Genomic DNA, 12,051 nt, shown 5'->3' on the forward strand with positions numbered 1-12,051 from the left:
AAGTGCAAGGTTTTGCACTTGGGCCGGAAGAACCCCAGGCACCTGTACAGGCTGGGAGGAGTTGTCCTTGAGAGCAGCTCGGCTGAAAAAGACCTAGGGGTCCTGATAGATGAGAAACTTAACATGAGCCAGCAGTGTGCTCTGGCAGCCCAGAAAGCAAATGGGATCTCCACCCATCCAGGAGAGGGGTGGTCGGCAGGTAAAGGGAGTTGATTGTCCCTCTCTACTCTGCTCTTGTGAGGCCCCATCTGGAGTACTGTGTCCAGGTGTGGAGCCCTCAGTACAAGAATGACATGGAGATTTTGGAATGGGTCCAGAGGAGGGCCACAAAGATGATCAGGGGGCTGGAGCACCTCCCCTATGAGGACAGGCTGAGGGAGTTGGGTTTGTTCAGCCTGGAGAAGAGAAGGTTGCGGGGTGACCTCATTGCAGCCTTTCAATACCTGAAGGGAACTTACTCCCAGGAGGGGAGTAAACTCTTCGAAAGGGCTGATAATAGCAGGACTAGGGGAAATGGTTTTAAGTTAAAAGAGGGAAGATTTAGGTTGGATGTTAGGAGGAAGTTCTTCACTAGGAGAGTGGTTAGGCCCTGGAACAGGCTGCCCAGGGAGGTTGTGGATGCCCCGTCCTTGGAGGTGTTAAAGACCAGGTTGGACGGGGCCCTGGGCAACCTGATCTAGTAAAGGTGTATGTTTGGTGGCCCTGCTAGGCAGGGGGGTTGGAACTACATGATCCTTGAGGTCCCTTCCAACCCGGGTCATTCTGTGATTCTGTGATTCCGTGTGTGTGTGTGTGTGTGTGTGTGTGTGTGTGCAAGGATGGGGTGGTGTCCATTGTCACGAGCACAGAGGTGTGCAAAGCGGTGGGCGATTGCTCCGTTGAAGCAAGAAGCAAGCGTGCCAGTGCTCCAGTTGTAAGGAAGTGCATTGCTGGAACAGGGCAGAGCTGAGCCTGCAACTGCAGCCTCCTTTGCACAGCCCAGCTGTCAGAGGGTGAGACAGTTGTGCTTCCTGAGCAGCTCAGGGACGTTGTGGCCAGAAGCAGCCGAGTCCAAAGTTCCTGGTGTGAAGTGCTCCGAACATCGGGCTCTCTGGGCGAGCTCCCGGCTGACAGCACTGCTCCCCTCTGCCCTCGCCTGGGCCTGCTGGGAGCTGCAGGAACTACCACTCCCAGGATGCTGTGCGGCAGCCCCGGGCGCCGCCATGACAGTGGTGTGTGCAGTGCTGTGCAGGGCTGGGCCTGTGGGCTCAGGGCACCGGGTGCTCCTTCCCTGAGGCTGCCAGGAGGTAAGGCACCGTGAGGGTGGTTTGGGGGAGAGCAAAAGACGTAGAGAGGACGTAGGTGGGACATGGAGGTGAGATAGATGGGGCATGAACTGGATCTAGAGAGAGGGGTGAGAAGGCAAGGTGGATATCCGACAGGTGGGGACAGGGGCCTGTACAGGTCAAGGGCCAAGTCCAGCTCTGCAAGCACAGCAACATGTCGGGGACGCCGGGCTGCGGCTGGGGATGGAGCAGAGCAAGATGGAGAAAGGGGGGAACATTCAGGGAGCGAAGAAATCTCCAAGTGGGGCTTTCTCCATAGCTCAGCCTGCAGCGCAGCCACACGACCTAGGCAGGCCTCAGACTGGGATCCTGCTGCTGGGTGCTGCAGGGTGCAGCCTGGCTCAGTCCTCTCTGCACCTGGGGACTGATGGCTGTGTCTGGGATGGCAGTGAGCCTCCTCCACTCCAGGCTGAGCCACTCAGCTCTCCCTTAATTAGAATTGCCATCCATCCCCCTTTCTCATCCCTCCATTCCCACGCAGAACTGACTGAGGAGGGGAGGGATGGGTCCAATGGTGGTGGCAGATCTGGGACACTGCCCTTTCTGCTGCCCTGAAGCCACATTGCCCTGAAGGTGGGCCTGGGGGCCTGGGGAGGTGGGCTTTGGAACTGAAGGAACGGCCGCAGGCAGGCAGGCAGAAATATGGCAAAGACATTTAATCATGGAACGTAGCAAACAGTCAAGAAATGACAGTATTCCCACCCAACCATTTCCCACCCTAACAATCCTTTCTGATCCCACCCCCTCCAACTCCCACCCCCAATCAACTTCCCTCCCTCCCTCCCTCTGCCCAAAACCTCCCTCCCAGCCCCCTGTTGTAATCCCAGAAGAATGGCAGCAGCCATGGATCAAGAGAAGGACTTGACAGAGCAGCAGCTGTGGAGCAGGAGAAAGAGCAAACCGTGTTGGTGGTGGATGCGACAGGCAGTGCCAGCAGGGCGTCCCCTGCTTCAAAGTGCACCTTTCCTCTCTCACCCACCACACATTCTCTCCTGCATTCAGGCTCTGAACGATTTCTTCCCATTGGACTCCATATCCGCATGGCCAGTGCATGATACAGAGCCCAAGTGGAACACCTGCTTGGAAAATGAAATCAACTCTCCCATTCAGTTCTATGAGCGTGCGCCTTCCTCTCAAGAGATGAGTGGTCCTATTGGAAAAATCCCTGTTAGCTGGGTGGAAGAGTAAGATGTAATCACCATTCTGTGATACGGGGTCATCCCTTTGCCTGAGATTCCTTTCCAGGTTTTGCCTTTGCAAATTAAGAAAAGGCTTTAAATTAAGATAGGCTAATAGCATCATAACCGAGCATTACTAATACATTCAATGATTAATCCCGCAGATTCCAGCACCATTGGTACCATTAGAACCTATTGGATTCACATCCAATCTATTAACAGTAAGAAGCACACGATAACCTGGATAATGCCTAATAACTCTGGTTCCTGAGACAGTAGTTTGCAAACCTGAAGGCAAAAGGTCAGCGCGCTAGGACAAACAGCCAGACAGCAATATGGTTAAATACGGCGGCATCCATCGACTGCCCGAAAAGCCATGCTTTTATAGCAGACAGACGAGGGCGTTTATAAACCATACACACCAATTGGAGGAAAGCTACTGCAATAACAGTTCCTGGTCAAAGACCTACTTTGAAAGCCTGGAGCTACTCATTCTTTTCCTAGAGGTGTCCTTGGTTCTCATGCTGTTTCTCCTGCTCCCTCCACAGCTGCTGCTCTATGAAGCCCTTCTCTTGCAGAGTGTCCAGCAGGCTGACGTCAAACTTGGAGCACTCGGCAAGCGTCTGGAGGAAAACTGCACATAGCTCCAGGAGATGGGGACAAAGCTGAGGCCGCACGGAAATCCCAAACGGGAATGCTCCAACCCCCAGGAAAAGCTGGGGGAGCCGAACGTTTGGACAGTGGCAGTCTGCATCATGCATTGTCGCAGACCATCACCACCAATACGAAGATTCATAGCTCGTCACAGCTACAATCCTTTTGAGGGCCCGAATGAGGACCCAGAAAACGAGCTTCCACTGACAGCTGGACAATACGTTTACATCTGTGGAGACATGGATGAGGATGGCTGGTTTCTGGGAGAGCTGACAGACGGCACAAGAGGACTGGTTCCTTCCAATCTGGTGGAAGAAGTTTCAGATGATGAGCTGGATACCACCGTGCCTCCAGGGCTTTGTGATCTCCTGCTGGATACCGATGACGAAGAGAGACCAGGCAGCAGGAGAGGGGCAGAAAGTGATGGTGATGAAGCGTGCCAGAAGCTTCAGAGCAACTTGGAGCACTCGGCAAGCGTCTGGGTAGAAACTTCACACAGCTCCAGGAGATGGGGACAAAGCTGAGGCCACACCGAAATCCCAAACGGGAATGCTCCAACCCCCAGGAAAAGCTGGGGGAGCCGAACGTTTGGACAGTGGCAGTCTGCATATATATATACATATACTATATGTATAAGTATACTATATACATAATACTATATATTATGTACTATATAAAATAATATAAATGATATATATATATGCGAAGTTTCGGATGATGGCGTGGATACCACCGTGCCTCCAGGGCTTCGTGATCTCCTGCTGGATACCGATGACGAAGAGTGACCAGGCTGCAAAAAAGACATTTCTTCATAGTTCCAATTAATGTCTTATGTTTTGTTCAGACTCACTAAATGATGCATTTCAGGGTACATCACATGGGAATATAAGAAGACTATTCAGAGCAGGAGCTGCAGAGCAAGATGAACGGCATGAGAAGGTAACGCCGGGAACCAAGGACACAGCTTTTGTGTCACTCAGCCACCTGTGGCAGAGGACAGGATATCTGTAGGTATGGGAAATCATCCCATCACTTAGTGCCTTACAAGGAGCTGAGAAGCTTTTCTTGCTCAAGTCCTGCTTCCAAGCTTAACCACCTACAATGAAGTAGTTGTCAGTTTTCTGGTGTCCTTCAATTCCGTGTCCGCATTTTCCCAAAAGCAAAAGAATTTGGAGGTAACCAGCTGCAGTGAAGTGAGCGATTTCAGTGCCTATTTCTGATGGTGGCAATGAGTTCAGAGGTCACACTTAACTGACGGTGCCTGTTTCCATTCTGACAAAGGCTGTAGTTGCAGCTGACTTCCCGAGGCTGCCATACGTGGTGGTGACGCAGCCTTGGGCTTGTGCGTTTGCATGACTCCCACCTTTCCTTTCTGTGTCTTGCAGGTCAGCTGGTGCTGGAAGCGGCCGGTATCTGAGTAGGAATGAAGGTGAGTGCAGGAGCAGCTGCTGAGGGGAGGAAGGAAGTCCATGCTAATGAGCTCTGAAGCATCTGTGGGTCCGGTACCAGAGGAGGCAGCAGTGATGAGAAGGGCACGTGGTGAGTGCGTGGACAGGGTGGCACAAACGCGTGCGTTTGCTGAGGAGTTGGGTTGCACACAGGTGCAGACAAACGAATATTTGTGGAAGGTGTAGGCACATACGTGTTTCCAGGGATGGTTTGCACACGTCTATGAATGCAAAGGAGGGCATACAATGCAGTGCGTGGACGTGGGTGTGCAATGCAGGGAGGGTGGCGCGTGGGTGTGCGTGTGCACATGGATAGGGGAAGGCTGGGGTTACAGGTTGACCTGTGCTGAGGTAAGTGGGGGCTCACAGTGTTGCTCAGTGGTAGATTTGTTCACAGTGAGTGCTAACAGGAAACTCGCACACCCTTTTTGTTTCAGCTGTGCCAGTGCTGTGATCCCTTGCTACAAGGATAGGGTTTTGGACGGATGGTGTGCATGCTGAGCTCCCATCTCTTGCAGGAATCAAGTGTAGAGCAAAAGGGATGTTTGGGCCAGGTGACTGTAAGAAGGCTGGCTGCTTTGGATGGTGGCAGCTGATGGAAACAGGTGCTCTGGGGACCGTTCAGCTTTTAACAGAAGTCAGGGGTCCTGCAGCAAGAACGACTAGGTTCTCGAATTGCTTCAAACTTGCACTCTGATTACGTCTGTCCTGCCGTGCCATCTCTGCTTCTCTGTGATGAAAGCATTTTCATGACCACGTGTTGGGCCTGTTTGCTTGTAGAAGGAGGAATGTTAGGTGCAGTTTTCACCAAGAACTTCTGCTAGGATTTCTGTGTATTTTGAATCATGAATGTTAGCACAGTGAGGTGAAGGAGGGCCCTGGAAGCAAGTTTGGTGCTATTGAAGCAGTGTGCGATGAGCAGGTGGGAGGTAACACGTGCTGGCAGATGTGGAAACTACTTTGGGATTGAGGTGTGGAGGAAAGGAAAGGCGATGAAGGAGCTGATGGCAAGGAGTTTCCTGGGGAGGCTCGGTGCTTGCTTGGGGATGGATCTGATCAACTTCTTGTGTGCTGGTGTCCTGCTGGGCTTTGGAGAGCAGTCTTCATTCCAGGGTCTGTCTGGTTAACTCATGCTAACGGCATGAGTTTCAATAGGGCCAAGAGTCGGGTCCTGCATTTTGGTCACAACAACCCCAGGCAACCCTGCAGGCTTGGTGAGGTGTGGCTGGAAAGCTCCCAGATGGAAAGGGACCTTGGTGTGCTGATGGACAGTCGGCTGAATATGAGCCAGCAGTGTGCCCAGGTGGCCAAGAGGGTCAATGGCATCCTGTCTTGTATCAGGAATGGTGTGGTGAGCAGGACTAGGGAAGTCATCCTGCCCCTGTACTCGGCATTGATGAGGCCTCACCTCGAGTACTGTGTTCAGTTTTGGGGACCTGAGGAAAGGAAAGACATGGAGTTACTGGAGCAGGTCCAGAGAAGGACAACAAGGCTCATGAAAAACTTGGAGAATCAGCCCTATGAGGAGAGGCTGAGGAAGCTGGGGCTGTTTAGTCTGGGGAAGAGGCTGAGGGGAGACCTTATCGCCCTCTTCCAGTACGTGAAAGGTTCTTACAGTGAGAGTGGGGCAGGTCTCTTCTCACTAGTGACAAGTGAGAGGACAAGGGGAAATGGCCTCAAGTTGCAGCAGGGCAAGTTTAGGTTGGATATTAGGAAGCACTTCTTTACAAAAAGGGTAGTTAGGTACTGGAATAGGCTCCCCAGGGAGGTGGTTGAATCGCCATCCCTGGTTGTGTTTAAGAGCCGTTTGGATGTGGTACTCAGGGATATGATTTAGTGTAGGGTATTTACAGTTAGGTCACTGGTTAGGCTGCGGTTGGACTTGATGATCTTCAAGGTATTTTCCAACCTGGGCAATTCTATGATTCTATGGTAGGACCGGGGCTTGGACCAGGCCAGGGTGAATCCAGTGACAGGAGTCCAATGGATTTGAGACCTGACTTGAAGCCTGTGGGCATCACCCAGGACTTGAGATGAGAGGATGAGGCGTAGGAACAAGAACCTCTTTGGTCCGTATTAGCTCCTGCCGTTCCTTTTTTTTTGGTTAGGGATCAATGTTGGTTTGTCTGTGTAAAGAACAGATACATTTTGCAGCCTGGGAATGAATTCATCCTCACCTGCTGATTGATGCTCTTCTCTAGATGGAGCTGCAGTGGAAATGGACACTTGTGGTCCGATGTCCGATCCCCTCCCTCATGCTCCGATCATCCGAATTAGCAAGACCTGGCTGACGGTTGGTGAGTTGGCTTTTGTTGGCTTGGAGAAACGTCTTCCAGTTGCACCTCACATTATATCTGTTGTATTGAGCTCTCGATCTCCAGCCCAAACTGGATCTATGTATGAACACAGAAGGAGTAGTTTAGATCTATGTTTACCTTGACTGGAAATGCAGTGCCAAGAGCTGCACACTGCTGTCACAGCTCTGAGATTATGGAAAAGGTATCTGGTGGGTGAGCGCTTTGCTGGGTGAGCATCCCCCTGCTGAAGAGCAGGCAGCTGTTGTGTTTGTAGACAGAATCATCCGTGGGGATTGGAGGCGTTTCCAGCCTTCCAGCTCTTGGCTGTTGCTGAGAGAGTAGAGCTTCCTGCCCAGAGAGAAGGAGCAGCAGAAGGGATCCCATGAGAGCAGCCTTAGAAGCCTTTCAGACAAAGCAGGTGGATCAGGCTGTGGCCTGTGCCTGTGGTTTGCAGTGAAGCCAGCAGGCTTTGCCCCAAGCAGAATGAGCTGTGGGTGCAGCATCCAGCAGTGCAAGTGGCCAACAGCTGGAGACAGCATCACCTTGAGCAGCACTCTTGAGGGAAATGCTGAGTGTGAAGGAAGGCCACGAAGAAGAGAGTAGCTTGTGGCTGTGTTCCCGGGGTAAGGTTTTCCTTCCTGAGCTGTTACCTCTCAGGTGCTGTGTGAGTCTTCTGCAGTGTGCCTACAGCTGTGCGATGTGCTCTGCAGGAAGCGCTGATGTTGCACATGCAGCCCTGTCTTTCATGTCTCATGTCCAGTTCCACATTTTGTTTGAAGCACCATCTTAGAGGCAGCCTTGATTTCTGCAGCCCCGAGCTTTGTGCCACGAGAGCTCTCCTGCTTCTCGCTGTGATGTGAGACCAAATGGAAGGCCCTGCAGAAGTCTGGGTAGGTGATGTCAGTTGCTGTTGATTTCCCAACCCATGCTGGGAAAAGCAGGGAATGGGACTGGGGGACATCCCGGTGGTGGGATCCTGCCTCATCAGAACTGAATGGCTGTTCTGATCCATGTATTTTAACCTGAGTGAATCTGACAGTAATGAGAAAGGGGAGGGACCTGTGGGAAGAAAATGTATGTGCCGCAGTTTGTGGTGCAAGGTGTTCTAGGAGCTGCTGGTAACAGTGCCCAGAAAGCTTGCTTTTTTGATGGGGAGATAATTAACTAGGTTATTTTAATGAATCTATTTTCTTTCTCTTCATCATTCATACTACCTCTCAAAAAACTGTCTGTGGATTCTCAAGTAGTATTTCTTGCTAAAGAGAATTCATGTGCATCCTTCCTATTCGTCTGCTCAAATTATCTTGCAATCATCTCTGTCTGTGTTTCTTTTAGACCCTGTGATGGAGCAGAGAGGAACACAGACTTGGGTGGATCTTCATTCAGGAGCAGGGACACGTCATGCTCATCTGAGGTGTCTGGCTGACAGCAAGAGCAGAGAGGTAAGTTTCATAGGGTCGCGTGCCCATTTTATTTTATTTTTAATTCATGATGCATAGAAGCGTTCCCCAGACAAAGTGAGCATTTCTCAACTGGACTTTCTAGAAATGAGCTAGGCAGTGAAAATGGGTTTGAAACATCCCTAAGAGCCCCGCAAGAGAATGCTGAGAGTTAATCTGGCACCCTCCTTTGGAAACGTCCGGTGTCTGTCAGCTCTTCAGCTGTGCCCTAACACCTCCCATTGCGCTGCCACACCAGGATAGAATTCCAAGCCCACACTGAGTCCTGGAATGTTGTGGTGCCGTGTTGGAATCAGATGTGACCACGTGGTCTTGGCTCCCCGCCTTGTGGGGGGTCATGGTGGACCAGGCTGTTGGCCGTTGGTGATGTCATAAGCGGCTGGAATGAGGGGAGGAGCGGTGCGTTCTGTGTTCCTTTGTGGGTGAGCTAGTGGTTGGAGTGGTTGGTTGTCTTCTTGGTCTTGTGCCTTTAGTGCCGTTAGTTAGTTAGTTCTGTTTGTTAGTTAGTTCTGTTTGTTAGTTAGTGACTTTAGTTAGTTAGTGCCATTAGTTAGTTAGTGTTGTTAGTTAGTTAGTGTTGTTAGTTAGTTAGTTAGTTAGTTCCTTTAGTGTTTTTTTCTTCACACCATCGTGTGCAGCAGCTTGTAGGTAAGTTGAGCTGGCGTGGGATGGATGGGTGGGCAGTGAGGTGTTGAGAACTGCTGGCTGTCGGAGCTCACAGCACCATATTGCTTACTCTGGACCATCAGACGTAATTTTCCCCGGTACACACGTTCCAAAGGGGGTATCAGTAAAGTTGGCACCTGTCCCGTGCTTCTTCCATTGTCTTTGCTCAGTAGTGGAAGCATTGTAAAGTTGCTGGGTGGACAGGCATCACGTAGCCTGAGACTCAGCATGTCTTGCAGCAAGTGGATGGGACAGTTGTGCTGTGTGTGTTATTCCATGACTGTCTTAGCCCTGCTCACTGACCTGCTCTTTCTCTCTCCTCTCCTCGCCCTCCGCCCACTGCCTCGGTGCAGCTTTTGCTCTCATATCATCTGAGCAAAGCGACAAGGAACTGCTGCAGAGAGCTTGAGGTGATCTCACTGCCAGGTACGTGCCATGTTTTTTCCCCTGCATGGTTTTGCCGCATGGTATGTGAATGTAGTTCTGAAGAATTCTGTCCATACTGTGCTGTGTGAATAGAGAAAACAGAAGTGTGTTTCTGCTCTGTTCCAGCTGTTCACACTTGCTGTGATGGGTGCTGCGTGCAGTGGGATCAGCCGTGAGCCTCAGTTGGTGGCGACGGAGGTACAGTATGAAGCTCTGGCTGGTCTTTGTTCCCTGTGTTGAGCCATTAGAAGGAGCTGCAGATGTACTCTCCTGCAGGAAAGATTGGGCCAAAAAAGGCCTGGCCAACTGTCTGCGCCAGTGCCATTGCTGATTAGTCTGGGTAGAGAGAGATGCATCTTTGCATGGCCTGGCAATGCACGCCAGGAAGAAAAATAACTGTGATGAGACGTGCAGCTCCTTCTGAAGTGCACCTGATAAGGACGGAGCACATTTGCTGCAGCTTTCTCTGCAGATGTGCTCCTCACCTTGAAATTCTCCTGGTTTGTCCTCAGCCCCTGACCATGGCCTGTTCTCTGTTTTGCAGGCTGATAACATGCGGAAGCCGCAGCTGGAGCGTGTGGTGTCATCTTTGAACGTTCCAGCGATTGCGGCGGCCCATGTTATTAAGACCTACGTCGCCCAGGGGCCGGGTGAGCTCTCCCTTGAGGTAAGCAGTTACAGGCGTTCCTTGTTGTCATGCATAGAAGAAGGCAGTCGTTTGAGATCTGTTTTCCTACCAGATTTGCTGAATGTGGGATTGACGTTTCAATCTCTTGCAGGTTGGAGATCTGGTGTGCATTATTGACATGCCACCAAAGGAGCTGAGCCCCTTTTGGAGAGGCAAGCGTGGCTTTGAGGTAGGCACACGTTTTTGAGCAGAGAGCACAACTTGAGTAGAGTCAGGAATCTCAGGTTGGAGCTGCTCTGCCTGCACAGGATGGCTTCTGGATGAAAACGGTTGCCCTGTGTTGGTGTCAGAGGACCTTCCCTTTGGCTCTGTGTTTGGTCTAATGCCCACCTGTCTTTTTGTTCTTATTACAGGTTGGGCTTTTCCCTGGTGAGTGCATTGAACTCATCAGTGGAAAAGTTCCCGATTCCCTCCTCAACTCATTGCCAGAGCCAGGTACGTATGTTACATTTGATAATTCGGGTTAGTAAAATGGGATCAAAATGTGAGTTTCAGGGGATTTGTTAATACCCAAGTTCAGCAAGCTTAGCAAGAGGACTGCATTAAGCTCCTTGGGCACCTCCAGGGATAGGGAAAATCTGTTCTTGCGTGTCCTTGTTGGGAATTCTCTTCCCATTGTTACATGCTTTGTCAAATGCATTATGTTTGGCCTTGTCCAACCGAGCCAAGCCTGAAATGAACTGGTTTCTTTGTTTTGTTGTGCAGTGCCAAGGAGACGGGGCAAGCTCATCCCCTTCCTTCGTTCCCTGGTGAAGGCCCGCCCCAGGAGAGCGACGGAGCCGGAGCCAGAGAAGGAAGGGGTGTTTGGTTGTGACCTGGGGGAGCACCTTCTCCGCACTGGCCGTGATGGTAAGGAACAGCCCATTCCTGAGATCTTCCTTCGTTGGGCAAGTTGAGCTAACCGCTGGCTCTTGTTCTGTAGTCCCCCAGGTCCTGCAGAGCTGTGCTCAATTCATTGAGCATCATGGCGTGGTGCGGGGGATATACCGCCTGTCTGGAGTCAAGTCCAAGATCCAGCGACTACGGTAAGAGTGCTGCGACTGACACAGCTGTCAGTAGGGGCACGTGCCATGCTGCGGGTGTTCAGAGGATCCCCTTCCTTTTCTTGACTCTATTTTGTGTGGCTGTGGACTTGTTTTCGTCTTTCTCAAAGCCCTCTGCCCAATTCTGTGTCCTTCTCTGCAGCCATGAATTCGATACGGAGCAGGTTCCCGAGCTCAGCGTCCAGGACATTCACAGCGTGAGCTCCCTGTGCAAGATGTATTTCAGGGAGCTCCCAAACCCGCTGCTGACCGAGGAGCTGTATGACAAGTTCCTGGTAAGCACTGGGGAATGTCTTGGAAATGACACATACCTGTTCCCTGGGCGTCCTGGCTAGTGGTTGCAGCAGTGCCCCAGCTCTGAGGTCTTCTTCCTGTTAGCCCCATGAGGCATGTCTTTGTCATATCCTGCCTCTCACTGATGGCACTTGTGGTGGTGCCAGGAGGTGCTTATTTAAGCTATTCACAATGCTTGTGAGAATTCCCTTTCCTATGCTGTTCCCCAGCTATTGCTAGAATGGGGTTATTAGCATTTTGGAGAAAAAATCCCTGCTGCGAGTAGCTGCACTATGTAATCAGGCAGTAAAGCCCCCCAGATCTTGCAATGCTTGGCCTTGGTGGCACAGGCTGCGTGCTGCTGTGTTCCCCTGATACCTCTTGGAAGGCATCGAGTCTGCCTCAGTGCTGACCACTAGCGCACTGTCCCATGGTTCACAAACCTGTGGCAGCTATCTATGCTGATTGGTGTCTGAATCCCTTCCTGCCTTTTTCCAGGACGCTGCCGGTGCTGCAGAAGAGGAGGAGCGGGTGCAGAGAATGAAGGACGCCATCCAGCAGCTGCCCGCTCCTCACTACAGGTCAGTGCTGCA

The 12,051-nt window shown here is 51.4% G+C and overlaps 1 protein-coding gene across 5 annotated transcripts in view; it reads left to right on the forward strand.

Annotated features, from left to right (window-relative positions):
* The window catches only part of LOC146753583 (rho GTPase-activating protein 32-like), a 45,273-nt gene that overhangs the window by 30,605 nt on the left and 2,617 nt on the right, over positions 1–12,051 (forward strand). The window contains exons 1-13 of one of the 5 annotated variants that reach the window (XM_085530640.1): positions 4,531–4,696; positions 6,807–6,902; positions 7,682–7,792; positions 8,238–8,344; positions 9,382–9,454; positions 9,581–9,652; positions 9,999–10,121; positions 10,234–10,311; positions 10,496–10,577; positions 10,848–10,991; positions 11,065–11,167; positions 11,328–11,460; positions 11,957–12,039. The exons of 2 other annotated variants lie outside the window; for them this stretch is intronic. In XM_085530640.1, coding sequence (XP_085386766.1) covers positions 9,599–9,652; positions 9,999–10,121; positions 10,234–10,311; positions 10,496–10,577; positions 10,848–10,991; positions 11,065–11,167; positions 11,328–11,460; positions 11,957–12,039 — 800 coding nt within the window. In that variant the 5' untranslated portion in view covers positions 4,531–4,696; positions 6,807–6,902; positions 7,682–7,792; ... (1 more) ...; positions 9,382–9,454; positions 9,581–9,598. Of the gene's footprint in view, positions 1–4,530; positions 4,697–6,806; positions 6,903–7,681; positions 7,793–8,237; positions 8,345–8,801; positions 9,011–9,381; positions 9,455–9,580; positions 9,653–9,998; positions 10,122–10,233; positions 10,312–10,495; positions 10,578–10,847; positions 10,992–11,064; positions 11,168–11,327; positions 11,461–11,956; positions 12,040–12,051 lie in introns of those variants that run through there. 2 more of the 5 variants (XM_085530641.1, XM_085530642.1) reach the window with 2 other exon arrangements.

This window comes from Coturnix japonica, chromosome Z (genome assembly GCF_054131305.1).
Source record: "Coturnix japonica strain WE chromosome Z, WE-NBRP24, whole genome shotgun sequence".
NCBI lineage: Eukaryota > Metazoa > Chordata > Aves > Galliformes > Phasianidae > Coturnix > Coturnix japonica.